We start from the raw sequence: 15,854 nt of genomic DNA on the forward strand, positions 1-15,854 counted from the left end.
AGTCAGAATCTCATCCATTACGATGAGAAAAAAGTAGCGGTGATAAGATACACCTCTGTCTCACTTCAGCAATTAACGGAATTGGTTCGGGCAAGACACCGTTGTGCAAGGCCTTGCACGAAAATGTCTCGTACTGTACTTCGATGAGATGGACTAGTTTCTCTGGGACTCCTCGTGTTTTCGTGGTTCAGTCGGTCGAATGTTTTTTCGAAATCACCGAACACCAGCAGAAGAGAGTCCTGGAATTCGTTGATTTGTTCCAGTATGATTCGTAGCGTTGTGATGTGGTCCACACATGATCGTCCGGATCGGAATTCAGCTTGTTGCCGTCGGAGTGTAGCGTCGATTTTCTCCTGGATCCTGTTCAAGATCACTGGTAGTGCCAGACCAGGAGGTGCAAGATGTTAGGCCCAAGATGCGTGGTGTCGAAGGTGTTGCGGCGAAGTTTGGTGCAGCGATGCATTTTGCTGACGTGTGAAAGTGTGGTTATTCAAGTTAAGATTTAACAGCGAAAGTGTTGCAGGGCCGAAAATGTTACGGTGTCGAGGATGTTACGGTGCTAAAGGTGTTGCTACCAAGAGTCTTCCGGTGGCTATGATTAGGCTATGCCAAAGCTGTTGTGGAGGCTTAGATGTTGCTGTGCCCAAAATGTGCGGTGCCGGAGAGGTTACAGTGCCAAAGTGCCAACTGCATTTTTGTTGTCCTAGATGTTGCGATTACTTAGGTGACATAATGCTAGAGACGGCTAAAATTCCATAGTGTGGGTGGATTAAAGGATGGCGCTCCGCTCAATGATGGTTTAGGTTTAAATCAATTACCACGGAAAAAATAATGAAGACACAATGAAAGGCAATGAATTGACCATTAAGTGGCTGCATTAGTCGAGATAGGCTCAAGGCAGTGCTTCTATTTGAAAACTATTGCAGTCGGGGTAAGCCCAAGACGCAAACACTAGTCGAGTTTAGCTCAAGGCAGTGCTACCATTTGAGAATTGATGCAGTCGGGTTTAGCCCAAGGCGCATATGAAAACTAAAGAAAATAAATAGCGATATCCTGAACCGAGTGCTAGCTCATGGTCAGGCGAAAAAAAAATATTAAAAGAAATCCTGAACCGAGTAGAAGCTCATGGTCAGGTAACAAATGGTTAAAACCCAGTGGAAAAAATTGAAATATGAAAAAGTGACGAAAAGTAGAAAAAAAATGTAAAGAAAATATCAGAAAATGAGAAAAAGTGTTTCAATACAGATAACGAGAGAATAAAACGAAAACTGAAAAAGTTGCTCGAAAGAGAAAATAATTTAATGTTAAAGTTGTCCAAATTTAAAACGTAGGAATAAAAAAAAATGAATAAATTAAGTGCCATACAGACAGAAACAAAATCGAATAGTTTTAAGAGAAACAAATATTACATTTAAAACAGTGTTGGTGAAAGTAAACTAAAATAAATAAAGAGAAAATGAACAGAAAAAGGGGAGGAAGAGCTGAATGTGATGAAAAATAAAGAGGAAAGAAAACAGAACAACTTGAAAAGAAACATGACAAGTAAGAAATAAGAAATAAGGTAAAGTACAAGTACGGAATATGGAGGTGATGGTGAGAAATATAAAAAGGTCGGTAAAAAGGAAAAGAAACAAAACATTGATCGATAACTTTTGAAGAAGTGAAGTATATGAAAATGACGGCACAAGGGTGTCAAGCTGTAAATTGAGAAAAATGGCTAGATACTCCCATTTATCAATTTTCGTGCAAAGGGAGGATGTGGCATCCTGAAGAAGAGAATAAACCCACGCAATCAGATGAGTGAACGATGGGTATTCAAAACTATAAAAGGCAAGGACCGCCATGCGCAACTCTCAGTCTGGAGAGCAATATCAATCTGTGCACATCAGGATATCATACCTCATTTCGCCAACACCACTTTGTTTAGTTTCCTTCGAAAGCCCACCCCTGGATAGAAAGTCCGGGTATTAAGCGACTTAAGCACATCAACTTTTATAGTTATTGGCGCTTAAGTGCTGTAGTTGAGCTACGAAATTGTACTTACTTACTTAATGATCCCGCGCCGATCCTCCGGTGCATAGGGCCGTGGTAAAAGACCTCCACTGTTGACGATTCGGAGCCAGCGTCTTCGTCTGGTCCCAGTCAAGATTCTCGTCGACAGTTCGGATTTCAGCGGCTAGCTTCGCCGCCACGAGTTTCTGGGCCTGCCTCTTCTTCGATGACCTTCTGGATTCCAATCTAGCGCCTCTCTGCAAATCTCGTTTTCATCTTTTCGCAGCGTGTGCCCAATCCATCTCCACTTACGTTTCCGAATCTCGATTTCTAGCGCCCTTTGAAGACACCGGCGATGTAATTCCTCATTCGAGATCCAGTTGCCAGGCCACCAAACGCGGATGATATTCCGCAGGCAGCGGTTTACAAATACTTGCAGTTTTCGCGTCGTCACCGCATATGTTCACCATGTTTCACACCTGTACAGCAATACGGATTTGACGTTTGAGTTGAAGATTCGGATTTTTGTTCGTAGAGAGATCTGGCGTGACCGCCAGATGTTTCGGAGACTCGCAAACGCAAATCGGTCTTTCTGATCCGGGTTTCGATGTCTTTCCTGGTACTACCATCAGGCGTTATCTGGCTACCAAGATACTGGAAGCACTCCACTTTCTCAACTTGCTGCCCAGCTACCATGAAACTGGAGGAATTTCCTGTGTTGATCTCCATCGACTTGGTCTTTCCGACATTGACTTTGAGACCTGCTGCCTTGGAACTTTCGGTGAGGTCGTCGAGTTTGCTCTGCATATCCGGTTGCGTTTGGGCGAGCAAAACAATATCGTCAGCCAGGTCAAGGTCGTTCAGTTGCTCAATTGCTGAAGGATTCAGTCAAGATCTCATCCATTACGATGATAAAAAGCAGCGGTGACAAAATACATCCCTGTCTCACTCCAGCAGTTACCGTCATTGGTTCGGACAAGACACCGTCGTGCAAGACCTTGCACGAAAATGCCTCGTACTGTGCTTCGATGAGATGGACTAGTTTCTCTGGGACCCCTCGTCGTCTAAGAGCAGCCCAGATGTTTTCTTGGTTTAGTCGGTCAAATGCTTTTTCAAAATCAACGAACACCAGCAGAAGAGAGTCCTGGAATTCGTTGATTTGTTCCAGTATTATTCGTAGCGTTGTGATGTGGTCCACACATGATCGTCCGGATCAAATCCAGCTTGTTGCCGTCGGAGTGTAGCGTCGATTTTCTCCTGGATCCTGTTCAGGATCACTTTGCCGAGTACTTTGAGGGTTGTACAGATCAACGTTATGCCTCGCCAGTTACCGCACTCTGTCAGGTCTCCTTTCTTCGGGACCTTTACGAGGATACCCTGCATCCAGTCGGCCGGAAATGTTGCAGTATCCCAAATATCAGCGAAAAGACGGTGCAACATTTGTGCTGACAGGGCAGGGTCGGCTTTGGGCATTTCAGCAGGAATGCAATCGATTCCAGGCGCTTTGTTGGATTTCATGTCTTTGATTGCCGCTTCTATTTCAGCCAGCGTGGGCGCTTCCGAGTTGACGCCATTAATGCGACTTACTGTGGGCGCCTCGAGCTGCGGGTTCTGTTGGCCATTGCTATTTGTAACTCGGAAAAGTTGTTCAAAATGCTCAGTCCAACGCTTGAGCTGATCTGTTCGATCTGTCAGCAGCTGACCTGCTCGGTCTTTCAGCGGCATTCTTGCATTAGTCCTTGCACCACTAAGGCGACGAGAAATATCATATAATAATCGGATATCTCCGATGGCGGCGGCTCTTTCTCCCTCTTCGGATAGGGAGTTTGTCCAGGCTCTCTTGTCTCGTCTACAAGCTCGTTTAACTGCCTTTTCCAGCTCCGCATATCGTAAGCGGGCGGCTGCTTTGGCTGACCCGGTACATGCCTGCTCAATTCCGACTTTCGCCTTTCTCCGATCATCGATCATCCTCCAGGTTTCATCCGACATCCATTCACTTCGTCTTCCACAAACTTTACCGAGAGTACCATGGCTCGTCGTGATAAAGGCATTCTTGATTCCACACCACTGTTCTTCGACTGTTCCGTCTGTCGTATGCCCTTTTCACCTCTGGATTCTTCAACCGGCGGACGTCGTATCGACACCCGACTTTCTCCTCGCGCCGTTGGACACGCGCAACTCTCAGTCGTATCTCGCCAAGGACGAGGTGATAGTCAGATGCAATGTCTGCGCTTCGTTTGTTGCGGACATCAAGAAGGCTCCTTCTCCATTTTCGACTGATGCAGATGTGGTCAATTGGATTTTCTGTTCGGCCGTCTCGGGATACCCAAGTGACCTTATGTGCTGGTCGATGGGGGAAGAGCGATCCACCGATCACCATGTTGTTGCCACAAAATTTTACAAACAGCTCTCCGTTTTCGCTCATCTGTCCTAGGCCATGGCGCCCCATGATGCGCTCAAAGTCCTGATTATCGGAGCCAATCTTTGCGTTGAAGTCGCCTAAGCGGATTTGAATGTCACCCTTCGGAATTCTCTCAACCACGCTGTTAAATTGACTGTAAAACTGCTCTCTCGAAACGCTATCGGTTAAAAAAATGGAACCTTATAAGAGAACCCATCCGATGCAACTGTATTCGCTGGAATTCAACCCTTGAATTTTCTCGACAGTTGGAAGATACACGAAGGAAATTTGGAAAAGCTAAACCAGATGATTCAATTAATGATTCAGTGGAATTAAAGAGAAAAAAATCCGTTTATTTTAAACGAATCAGTCATAAGAAGAATGCAGTTTTGGCAATGTTAAATAGCCAGTTAGGAATTGTTAAAGGTATATAAACGATAGTTCAATGTCACGCGAACATCGCAATGGTCCCAAACTCAAAGAATACTTAACATGCATGCAAGGAATGTCATCGGAAAAAGGAGACAAACTTTTACTTTAAGTGAGCAGTTCTTGTTCGTATTACTTCCGTGATAGTATTTTATTGTATGCAATCTTAAGCATCAGTCATTCCATTCAGTCACATGCAGTGTACGCACTTAAATGCTAAAAAAAGTATTTACATCCGTTGGTTTTTTTCGTGTTTTAGGGGTCTCCTTATCGGTTATATTTTCGGTCATAATTTCGCTTATTGCTCATTTTGATCAACGCTTTTCAAGATAAATAATAATGATAAATACAACTTTTTTTTAACTTATCAGTGGATGATATTGCTCAGTTCCCAAATGTTTCTAATGGGAAACTTATCGAATATATTTCATATGTTAAGCAAAGCGATCATACATTTTGTTTATTGCGCACTGGTACTGCTTATGAAAATTCGGCTTTTACGGAAACCAAAGTTCTAAATTTCGTTATTTTTGTTGAATTTTTATCTTCAACTTATCTTTGCAAGTGCATAGATTTTTGAAATACATGTTATTACAAGATGACATAGTGACGACTCTTAGGCCAAAAGCATCAAAATAGTTTGACATGATGGTAGAATAAAATTTCAAAATTATGGTTTGACATGTAGAAAATCGTAAAAAATATTAATCTTGACAAAATAAAATAGAATTCACTAGTGTAACCATTGAAATGTTTTATTTCAACTCACCTTATGAAATGTATGATTCTCATTCACAATTTATAATTTGCGTAAAACTAAAACGTTTGAAAATCGTAAAATTTCGACAAGATTTTTGTTCTTTTATGGAATTATAAAGTTGATTAACTTTGACGAAACAATCATAAATAATTTGTGGAATAGGATGTATTGTATGATATTTTTCAACTAAAAGTTTTTTGATAAGCTCTTTTAAAGACTCGATTGATTCGGCAGGATGAGTGAAATAAAAATATTGATGATTCTTTTGATTTGACTAGTGTCGCCAACTTACAACTTTCTAGAACCTTTGTATTATTCGTTATATGGCTACCGAAAAACGGAATGTTGGTTTAAAAGCCAAACGATCACTCAGTGCAGTCAAAAGTTTGGTTTTTTCAAGAGTTTTCAGGACTGATCTAAGGACACTCCACATGGATGAGAACTAGAGTTTGAAGGGTTTTACTTCAGAGCATGCTTTTGAAAACCTTTAGCTTATTCCAAAATCAATAAAGATTGTTGATGTCTACTCTTTTAAGCACACCCAAAGCGTACAGTCTCAAAGATTTGACCTCAAAAAATTTGAAATTTGCGTAGTTTTCTTTCATCGGCTTCCAGCAAAGTGGTGAGGATTCAATACATACCGATATTTAGACACTTAGCTAATCGTTCTTATCACATACTTGTATCGACATTCGGGGGTTTATGCAGCAGATACAAGATAACGATCGTCGTCAGGGCACTCACAAGAAAGATGACATCGAACCACCGGTGGTAGAAGTTGAAGTGCAAACCCCCCAGCACTTCCGTTATGATGACCCGATATTCTGCGGGCATGTTCATTCGCATCAACAGCACCGAGGAACAAAAGTACATGCCCATGATCTGAGCTAGCACCAGGACGATGATGTTCGACGATTTGCTGGACGAGATTTTGTAGAAGAACTGAAAAGATGAAAAAAGTAGATTATTCTATTTTTATATTCTGGCAAGACTTTTGTCTGCTAACCTTAGTCAAGGTCAGCAACAGCCCCCGAATGGAAGTCACAACGATACATCCGACAAGCAAGAAAGATACATGCTGACTCCAGAAGGCTATGTCCATATCGAAGCCACACCAGTGGACCGCAATTTCAATGCCACGAGTAACCGGATCCTTCTTCCCGACTCGATCGAAAATTATGTTGATCGTGCACTGAAATATTAAATTATTATGATTTTTTTTTCTCGAACCTTAGAAATGATGCTTACAATGAAGATCTTCCACAAACAGTACAGGCTGAAAAAGTGGCCAAGTACGTTGAAATATTTCCCTTGCAAGGTTGCTGCCCATCGTTCTCGTTCTTGCATGTTTTTCAAAGAATGTGCCTCCAAAAAGAGTTGTCTTGAAAGTTCCTCCAACGCCGATATTTCCAGTCTCAGCTGACCTATATCTGAAATTTTGAAGAGGGGTTATTTATTACTCGCTTGATCAAAAATTAAGTCGTGTGACATACTTTCAGCTCCCGGTGGTCTTTGCGTCACACTGCTGATCATGCCCCAAATGCCGGGTTTGGCATTCGGCTTAGCTCTCCTCCGATCCAGTGCAATCCGTTTCTTCTTTATCAGAATCATATCCATCGTTTGCATTAGTCTTCGTTCAATGTTTGCTACATCACTCTGTGATACTGGTCTGATGAAATAGGACATGCTGGTGTATGGATAATTTACTGCACCAAAACCGGACAAGATTGCCATTACAGTTACGCCTACGACACCAATCCGGGAAACAGCCTGCTCTATTGTAAAGATTCCTCTATCAACGCTCAGCAGAGGAAACGGATCGCCGATTCTCCAAAAGACGTACAGATAGCAGAACCAAATGAAAGTCGTTAACGGTTTGACCCACTTTTGAGGAACTGTGAAAATGAATAACCATTAATTTTCTAGAGTACCTTGAAAAATGCCAAAACATACCCAAACGGATGTTACTGATGCCGGAATAGGCTATGTAGTACGGAATCAACGCAATGACCATAATCAGAAGCAACGTCAAACCGAGCTTCCAGTGGAAATACCGGGAGCTGGAATCTAGGAAGCCGATAATCTCGAAGATGATCAGCTCGAACATGGTCAGTGACAGTGACAGGGTGATCGAGAATATCAGCTGCACAAACACATGCCGGATCTCGTAGTTCCGGAACAGTTGCTTTACCACAAAGATCCATCCTCCTATGAAGAAGAAGACCTGCAACGAAAATGAAAAAAGCACCGATAAATTTGAATTTTTTTCAGATATTCAAGCTACGTACCTGCGAGACGAGGATTATTATCGTGTCCTCAACGAAAGCCATGTCCAGCTTCGAAGTGAGGAATTTATTGGGAATCCAGAGGGGTGATAGTCATTGTCTGTGAATTGTTATATTTTTCAATCAGTTAATTCAACAATAAAAACAAGCTACAAAGGTAATTGACTCGTATGAAAGAACTGTTACGATGTGAGTTGACTTAAAGCGAAGTTCATACTTGATATCCTAAGAATCTTCCACTATTTTAATCGTAAATCTTTTGAACCACCTAAATTAAAAGGATCCACGTTTAAAAACAACAAACTACTGTTTTGTTTTGCTTTATTTTGTGTTTGAAATTCTTTTGCCGGCTGTCAGTGGCAAGGTTGCCAAGTTATAAAATGTCACTGTGAATAGAAGCATAAAAAACAATTCGAATGTTTCTATTCTCTTCTGATTTTATTTCAGCGCCGTCATTTTTCATAAATAAACGATTCAATAAATTGATTATGAATTATTTTTCTCTTTGGGACTCGCTAAGCTTAATTTTGAAGACAAAATGTAAAAAAAAAATATTACTCATTGAAAAGCATAGTAATAAACATGGCAGCACTTACAACCAAAGTTAGCACGCGTTATCATGCGTTATATGGTTTTGAAAATGGCTATCCGAGACTCATACGATCATCAACGCAACTGGTAGTGACACCTAGATGCTTGTACTTATAGCTTTTGAACTCAAACGCTTCAAGCTAACGCATTCATTCTGTATGCATATTTCTATATCTCTACTTGCGTTTGATTTATTGCAATTTAAATAATAACCCAGTTCTGTTTTTCATGGCTACCCTGAAATCAAACATTTTTCCGTTAAAATTCTGGTCACGGAGAATTCAGGATCACGGCTTCTTGACGAGTAAAACATTGAACGACTTTTTTTTCCTGCATAAAAACGAGCGTTTGTAACCAAGGTTGCGAAATCTCATGAGATTGAGATTTTTTTGAGTGAGATTTTCCCTTTTTGAATCTCAGTGTGATGTTAGGTAATCTCATTGTGAGTATCACAAACGGTTCTTGTCTTGAATGTCAACGCTTTCTCAGACTGAGAATCACGAGTAGAAAAACTACTTTTTGGAAGGCAGAGATGCCATGGAATAATATTTGTGCAAGCTCTTGAGCAATGAAACAGTGAAAAAAAGTTTTATAGTTCAGAAAAAGCTGAACATACCACGACTTTTTTAAAACTGTCAGTTATACTTGATGAATGTTAAAGGTCAGTTATACTTTTTTTGAACATTTTTATAGAGAACATACTGTTCAAAGCTCAGTACAATCAGGGTGATGATAAGAATTCGTTTTTTTTTTATTTCTGTCTTAAGCAAAGTTGTGAAATCTCGTTCAGTTAAGATTTTATCGAGTGAGGTTCTTCCTTTTTGAATCTCAGTGTGAAACGTTAACGTTGATTGTGAATGAAAGTTTTGATTTTAAAACATCTTTCTGAAGAATGTATTATCATGGCATGTATGAATCTGATTATAATATTTTTGTCTTAGTTTAATGAAAGTTTTACAGGATGAGCGAAAAGTTTGTATGACCAAATATGTTGATGAGTCTCGCTCGTATTCAGAGGATTAAAGACATGCAAGTTATGAAATTGTATTTCCTACAGTAATGTACTTTTAAACCCTTAAAAACGTTGATGCAAAGTTTTGCAATCATGGAAAAGATCCGCAAACATTGAAATGCCCAAGCTCAAAATTCTTCAAAAAACCCCCAATGGCTTAATGTTCTTGCCAGAAAAAACATATCAAATCTTCTGGACATTACAAGAAACTATAAAAAAAAAATTAGCAAAATCTGAATAGCTAAATATTTGATTATTATAAATATTAACACAAAAAGTACCGCAAAGACAACTAAGCTGGGAAACACTAAAATTCAGAATTAAAATTATAAGGATCCACCGGGCCTAATTTTACAAATTTAGTATCTTTGAATTACCGAAAGTTTTTTTGTCAATTTTGCAGAAAAAAGTTTTATGATTTTGTTTATAGCATTCAAGCTATGCTTTGCTTTTACTTTTAGCGGCAACCTTAAAAACGAAGTTTAAATTTATAGGTAGCTATGTAGAGATTTAATATAAATGAAGAAAATAGTTTCTTAATCTTCCAAACAAATTAAATTTTGAAATATAAAAATTTAAAAAAAAATGGTACCAATGAAAAACCATTCCAATTAAAACGCATGGCATCCCAGCTTATGCAACCGGCTGGAATCGACCACATATGAAAAGCATTTATGAACCAAATAAAAAGTTATAAAGAAATATCAAAATTTTCCCTTTCAAATGAAAGCGGCGGTTTGTAGCTTCTATCCTAACGGTTAAACTTTTTTATTTCAATTTAAAAAAGACATTTTAATGATTTTATAGGCATTTTAATGATTTTCTTATTCAAGAGAAGGAAAGCCGGTTTTATTTGCACCGGCTCACAGATCTTTTTCAAATATTATCTCGTCTCGCGTGATGTTTGAAATTCCCTGTGGGAAATTTCTGAAGTAGAAAACATGATCGTTGCACCGAAAAGTAGGATATGATTCATACCAGCCTATCTAATGTCCGATAAATTCACTTATTCTATTAAGAGCGTTTCCAGAAGATTTATAGAATTCTAAATAGAAAAATGAATATGACAGAAATAATAATGCGCCATTGAATATTAAGGTTGATCGAATATTTTTGTACCACCATTTGGAGTAATTGTAAAATCGCTTCTTTTGTTAAGCGGCCTTACTTCTAATTTTTTGATTATTATCTTATGAGCTTTTAGATACATGCATTAGAAATGAATTGTTCTTTTATTATCATAGCTGGATTTTTGAAAGATTTTTGAGTACGTATAAAAATGCCCTTTAAAAGAAATTCGTGAAACCCTTGGAAAAAAACACTGTTCAATTTTAGTAAAATGGCTAGTTTAGACTGTTAATTGATCATTCACAGCCTAGTACATCATTTTGAAGTGGTTTTCGTGAAATCGGAAACGTTAAGATTGGTTTCGAAAATTGGTTTTCTCTACGATTGTTCCGGATCTTTTACAGTCTCTAAGTGACTATTACTGTCAAAAATTCTGCAGAAAATTGCACCACCAATGAGTAGTTTGGAACAGAGAAGGGATGTAAAGGACCAAGGACGTTTAAAAAAAGATCGTTTGAAAAGAAATTTAAATAAAAGTGGAAACAAAGGACAGCTTATCACTGACATCACGGCTTCTATAATTAAATTTTTCATTTAGTTGATATGAAAAAGTAGGTTTTAATTCTGAATGTATAGATGCATATTTGTTAGAAAACATGATCTTTATTAATATTTCCAAATTTAGATATCCTTCACTCGTACACAACATGCTCTGAAGAAGGGACCGCATGACATTTGATGACTGTGATCATATTACAGTTCAACATATGTTATTTTTTTTGTATGTCAACAGCCGAAAAATACAAAAAAAAACCTAAAAAAATCTGAGTTTTGATCTTTTTTTTTTGTAAAAATTTCAGCCCTTGAGAGTTAAAACAAATATCGATTTTTCTATTAATTTATTCTATGCTTAGCTAACTAAGCGTATTTTACATTTCTCACATGAATATTCAAGGTTTGTGGAGTGACCAAGCATCCAAAGTTTTCTACCTTTTAAAACCGGTTTTCTCCGTAGTTTTAGCACTTCACAATTTACAACACAGATCAGCGAATTTCAATTAAACTGCTTAGATTGTTTACATGAGAAACCGCCTCTCTGGCTTTATCGAATTCTATAGCGACGGTGTAGCAGTGAGACGTGAAAAATTGAGCACCAAACAATATTTTCACGTTTCACTGCCGGATTCTTCATTGTAAAGGCCTATTGGTAAGAACATTGTTGGAAAGTTTGGTAATATTGTTGTTGGAAAACATGTAGTAAACTGACTTAGATCAATAAAATAAGCCGACTTATTTGAAATTCAAACTATGTTTGCTACCGATGGTTTATTGAAAGTAAAATAATGATAGATGTTGTCGACAATGAATTTATTTTCCATTTTTTTCATAGAATATTATCATTTATCCATCACCCAAGTTAGCATACGAAAAAAGTGGGGAAAAAAGAAGGGTTGTTTATTAGAGGGATGAAGGGACAAAATTGTGCTCGTGATTTTTGACAGGATGTGATGTTCAATGAATTTCATTCCAAAATGATTGCATCGAGTATCACAACGAATTTCAGTGTGCTGCTTGATTGATACTCATTGCATTGAGTATCACATTCAGATGATTATCTGAAATCTTGCAACTCTGTTTGTAACCATGTTGTAAACTACGATTTCCATATCCCGCAACACAAAAAAGAGTACACAAATCATTTATCCAAAAAGTCAGCAGAAACGTAAAACAGTGGAATCCACGTTTATCACAATTCAATCCTCGGATTAAACGAAATACATTGAAAAACTCTATCTTTTTGCTCTAGTACTGCATATCATCCAAGCGCATAGCTCGGTTCTTACATGGATTCTACTTTTCTATTTAATCGACGTTTCTCTCAAGTTTAAATTTTAAACTTGCTAAAAACGTAGATTTAATAACTTTAAAATAAATCGCGATGTTAAAACACATTTTTCCATCGATTGTGTACAAAAATGGTGGCTCGGATAACGCGGAAGCTCGGATAATCGGGGTTTTACTGTCCATATTCCATGTCATGTCATCTGAGGTGGCACCGAAATATTTAAATTCAATCAAATACTGCCAATGTCTTGAAGTTTATGTGACTTTCATGACGATTTTAAATTATCTTTTAGAATATTTTTGAATTCCTAAATTTTGTGCATATTGATTACTGATTGCATACTTAAAGGCGCTTATCGCGCTCAATGTTCATAATGTCTAAAAAAGCATGTTTAAAAAGATGTGGAAGGAATTCAGGGGAGAGTGGAATACCATATCTTTTTGGAAAAATTTAGCAACTCGCATTCTTTTACATTTTCTGATAGCTTGTAACTTCAAGTTTCTAAGCTCCAAAAGTTAGAACGATACTTGAACCCATAGATTAACTAGAAGCATTTAATTCTCAATAAACCAACTGTATATGAAAGAATACTGAGTTTGAACTTGTAATTTGTATTTCAATTTTAAATGTCACTTAGCTGCTACTCTGAAATTAAAGTTTAGTTGTAATATTTTGATTTGATTCTGAATTCATGATTTTCCATCGATTTTGAAAACATCTTGAAATTAAAAAAAAAATTTAAAAGGAAACCTTTAATTCCCCGGAACTTCAATGCGACATCAACATTGGATGTATATTACGATTGAAACTTTGTTGTTGAACATCGATTATAGAAATTTAATTTCATAATTTAAATTTTTTTCGGGGATTTTCATCCAGTTGGATGATTCATCTCGCCCTTCGTAATTTTTATCGTAATCTAGTCTCAGACCAACTTATGCATAAGCATTTCTTAGTCAATGACCATGATATCATAAGTTATTATTGGTTAAGAATGGGATTACTTGATGAAAACTAGTATACCAAGGCTAACGCGAAATACAAACAAAGCTCATTTTTCAATCGTTCCAAAATAAACATCTTTATATAGAAAATAAGATTTTTGTGTGGGGGGATTGTTGATTATAGAGAGCAGCACTCGCACGGTCTGAACTCATTTCTGATTCCTTCAGCTCGATTTCTCAAATATTTTATTTTTTGATATTCTGGAATTAAAGTGTTTTTTTTTAAGAAATCATTTAGTCATTTTGCTATGTTTAGTTAATAATGAGAATGGGCTTTTAGGATGGATTTTGTAAAAATCGGAATTTGCAATTAAAAATTAATCAAGAAATTTCTTAGCATAAAGACAATTTAAAAATTAGAGGCCCAACGTCGTTTTCACTTCTTAAATGGATCAAGGAATGTTGATCCACAAAACATGGTAGAATTTTTTAAAAATAAAAACAAAAATATTGCAAATTATATGATTCCGTGCCTATAAAGTAAACGGATAACTGTTTGTTTTCTTCTATGTAAGCGAATAAAAAATATACTGCATGAAGGCAGTGCAGACCCCGTTCGTTTTTGGTAACAATCGATTTTGGCAACATTCGATTTTGGCATCATCCGATTTGGGTACATGTGCCAAAATCGAACTGTTTTTAGAAACAACATGACCTTTTAGTTTTCGCTATAACAGGACCAATATAATTTAGGCAAACACCATAAATACGTTTTGACTTTCAAAAATGGTGATAAAATTCAACAACAAACACAACAGTTTTTTAAACAATTTATGAAGTACTCAAAAATGACAAAAGATGAAAATTAAAAAATTTAAAAACAAATAACAACAAAAGACAAGAAATAACAAAAAATAACTAAAAAATGATGATCGGTAATTGACTAAGAATAACGTTAATGATCATAAAATAGAGGAGAGTGGGGTAACGTGGGCCATGGGGAAACGTGGCTCTCTTTGAATATCTCAGGTGTTTGTTGAGATAAATATCTCAAACCAATGGCCATTGTCGTCGCTTTGCGTATGCATATTTTTCTATATGTTGTTGACTTAACACTAGAAGGACCGGCAAATTGAATATACCTATTCGGACCGTGACCAGTCAAAATGACTGGTAAAGGGGAAATTCTTTATATCACAATATTTTTAACTTTTTCTCCTTTGACATTATTTTGTTATTAATTCGATAACATTTTTGTTATAAAATGGAAATATTTTTTCACCATGGGTGCACGGAATCACCTCACTTTGGCATAGTTGGCGAATGCGTGTATGTCATAACATGAATATTTCAATTAATTATCAAAAAATTAAAACACATTATCAATCTAATTATAAAATCATGTTAGATGGTTATAGGGTGCACCATGGGTGCACGGTTTCACTTCAGTTTTGTTTTAGTAAATATTTTCTAGCATTAATAACTCTGAAATTTTTCAACACGTTTCCTATAAATTATACCTGATATTGTAGGTTTTGAAGCATATTTTATCAATAAGTAGAGCAATTTACCATGGGTGCACGGATTCACCGCCATTTATCCAAAATCATTTTTTTTTGCATGCTAAAAGTAATGAATAAAGACTTTTATAGATTCAAATGAAAACTGTGTTATAGACATGGGTTTTCACTATGGGTGCACGGATTCACCGCGTTTTAATCAAATATTGGACTTTTTGGAAATTTTGAAAAAGCATTTTTACAAATCTTAACAAAACCAAAGTCGAAACCATGTCTTTCATGTTGAGATATTAACATTTGAATAACGATTTTTATTTTAAGTTCCGTTTTTTTCATTCCTGGAAAAAAAATATTTCAAAAATATCTTGAAATAATAAATTTATTTATTTATTACTAAAAAAAAAGTTTTTGCAATCGTATATTTATCTGATCAGATCTGATCAACATCCAAGAATTTGGAAATCGGTTACCATGGACCGAGTGAATTTTGAGAATTATATGCATCAAGTTATGTGTGACGGAAAACAGTGAAAATAAAAATAATGAATCAACATTGTCATATGTACACGTTGAAAAGTTTTTCGATTGACCAATATTGCATTTTAAATACCTATCATATCTATTTAACTCAAAAATATTTTGTGTTCTGAAGCAAGTTGAAAACAATTTATTTCTATATAATTTAAAACGGCGAATTTACAGCCTTTCTGTGCACCCATGTTAAAATATCTTAGAGCTGTTGTGGTGTATCAGATAGGCTTGTGCGAGTCTGGTCTAGGTATGCCAGGCGTACTGGGTTCGATTCTCGGTATCGGCAAGAAAACTCTTGGGTTCAAACCCCATAAGTTGCCGACAGGTAAGATGTGTTTCCTCTTATAATAAAAATGTTCAATCAGTTGCCAACTGGCCAGGTATATACACGGGTGCCAGAATACCTGTAAGTGAACTTGCATTGGAAATTTGTCGAACCTAATAATCTAAGAATGCATGTGAATACATACTTGGG

The 15,854-nt window shown here is 37.0% G+C and overlaps 1 protein-coding gene across 3 annotated transcripts; it reads right to left on the bottom strand.

Moving 5' to 3' along the window:
- Nucleotides 1–4,942: 4,942 nt before the first annotated feature.
- LOC129745450 (Golgi pH regulator) lies at nucleotides 4,943–8,202 on the bottom strand. 3 transcript variants are annotated; one of them, XM_055738540.1, is made up of 7 exons: nucleotides 8,085–8,202; nucleotides 7,871–7,967; nucleotides 7,536–7,806; nucleotides 7,076–7,477; nucleotides 6,831–7,012; nucleotides 6,589–6,774; nucleotides 4,943–6,524 (listed from the first exon to the last, which is right to left on the bottom strand). In XM_055738540.1, the coding sequence occupies exons 2-7, from the start codon at nucleotides 7,910–7,912 to the stop codon at nucleotides 6,255–6,257; spliced, it is 1,353 nt and encodes a 450-aa protein (XP_055594515.1). In that variant the 5' UTR covers nucleotides 7,913–7,967; nucleotides 8,085–8,202; the 3' UTR covers nucleotides 4,943–6,254. The 3 variants fall into 3 exon arrangements, with proteins under 3 accessions (XP_055594515.1, XP_055594517.1, XP_055594516.1); XM_055738542.1 differs by having other exon boundaries at nucleotides 8,034–8,140; XM_055738541.1 differs by lacking the exon at nucleotides 8,085–8,202 and having other exon boundaries at nucleotides 7,871–8,021.
- Between the last annotated feature and the right edge of the window lie 7,652 nt (nucleotides 8,203–15,854).

Source organism: Uranotaenia lowii, chromosome 2, assembly GCF_029784155.1.
Source record: "Uranotaenia lowii strain MFRU-FL chromosome 2, ASM2978415v1, whole genome shotgun sequence".
Lineage (NCBI taxonomy): Eukaryota > Metazoa > Arthropoda > Insecta > Diptera > Culicidae > Uranotaenia > Uranotaenia lowii.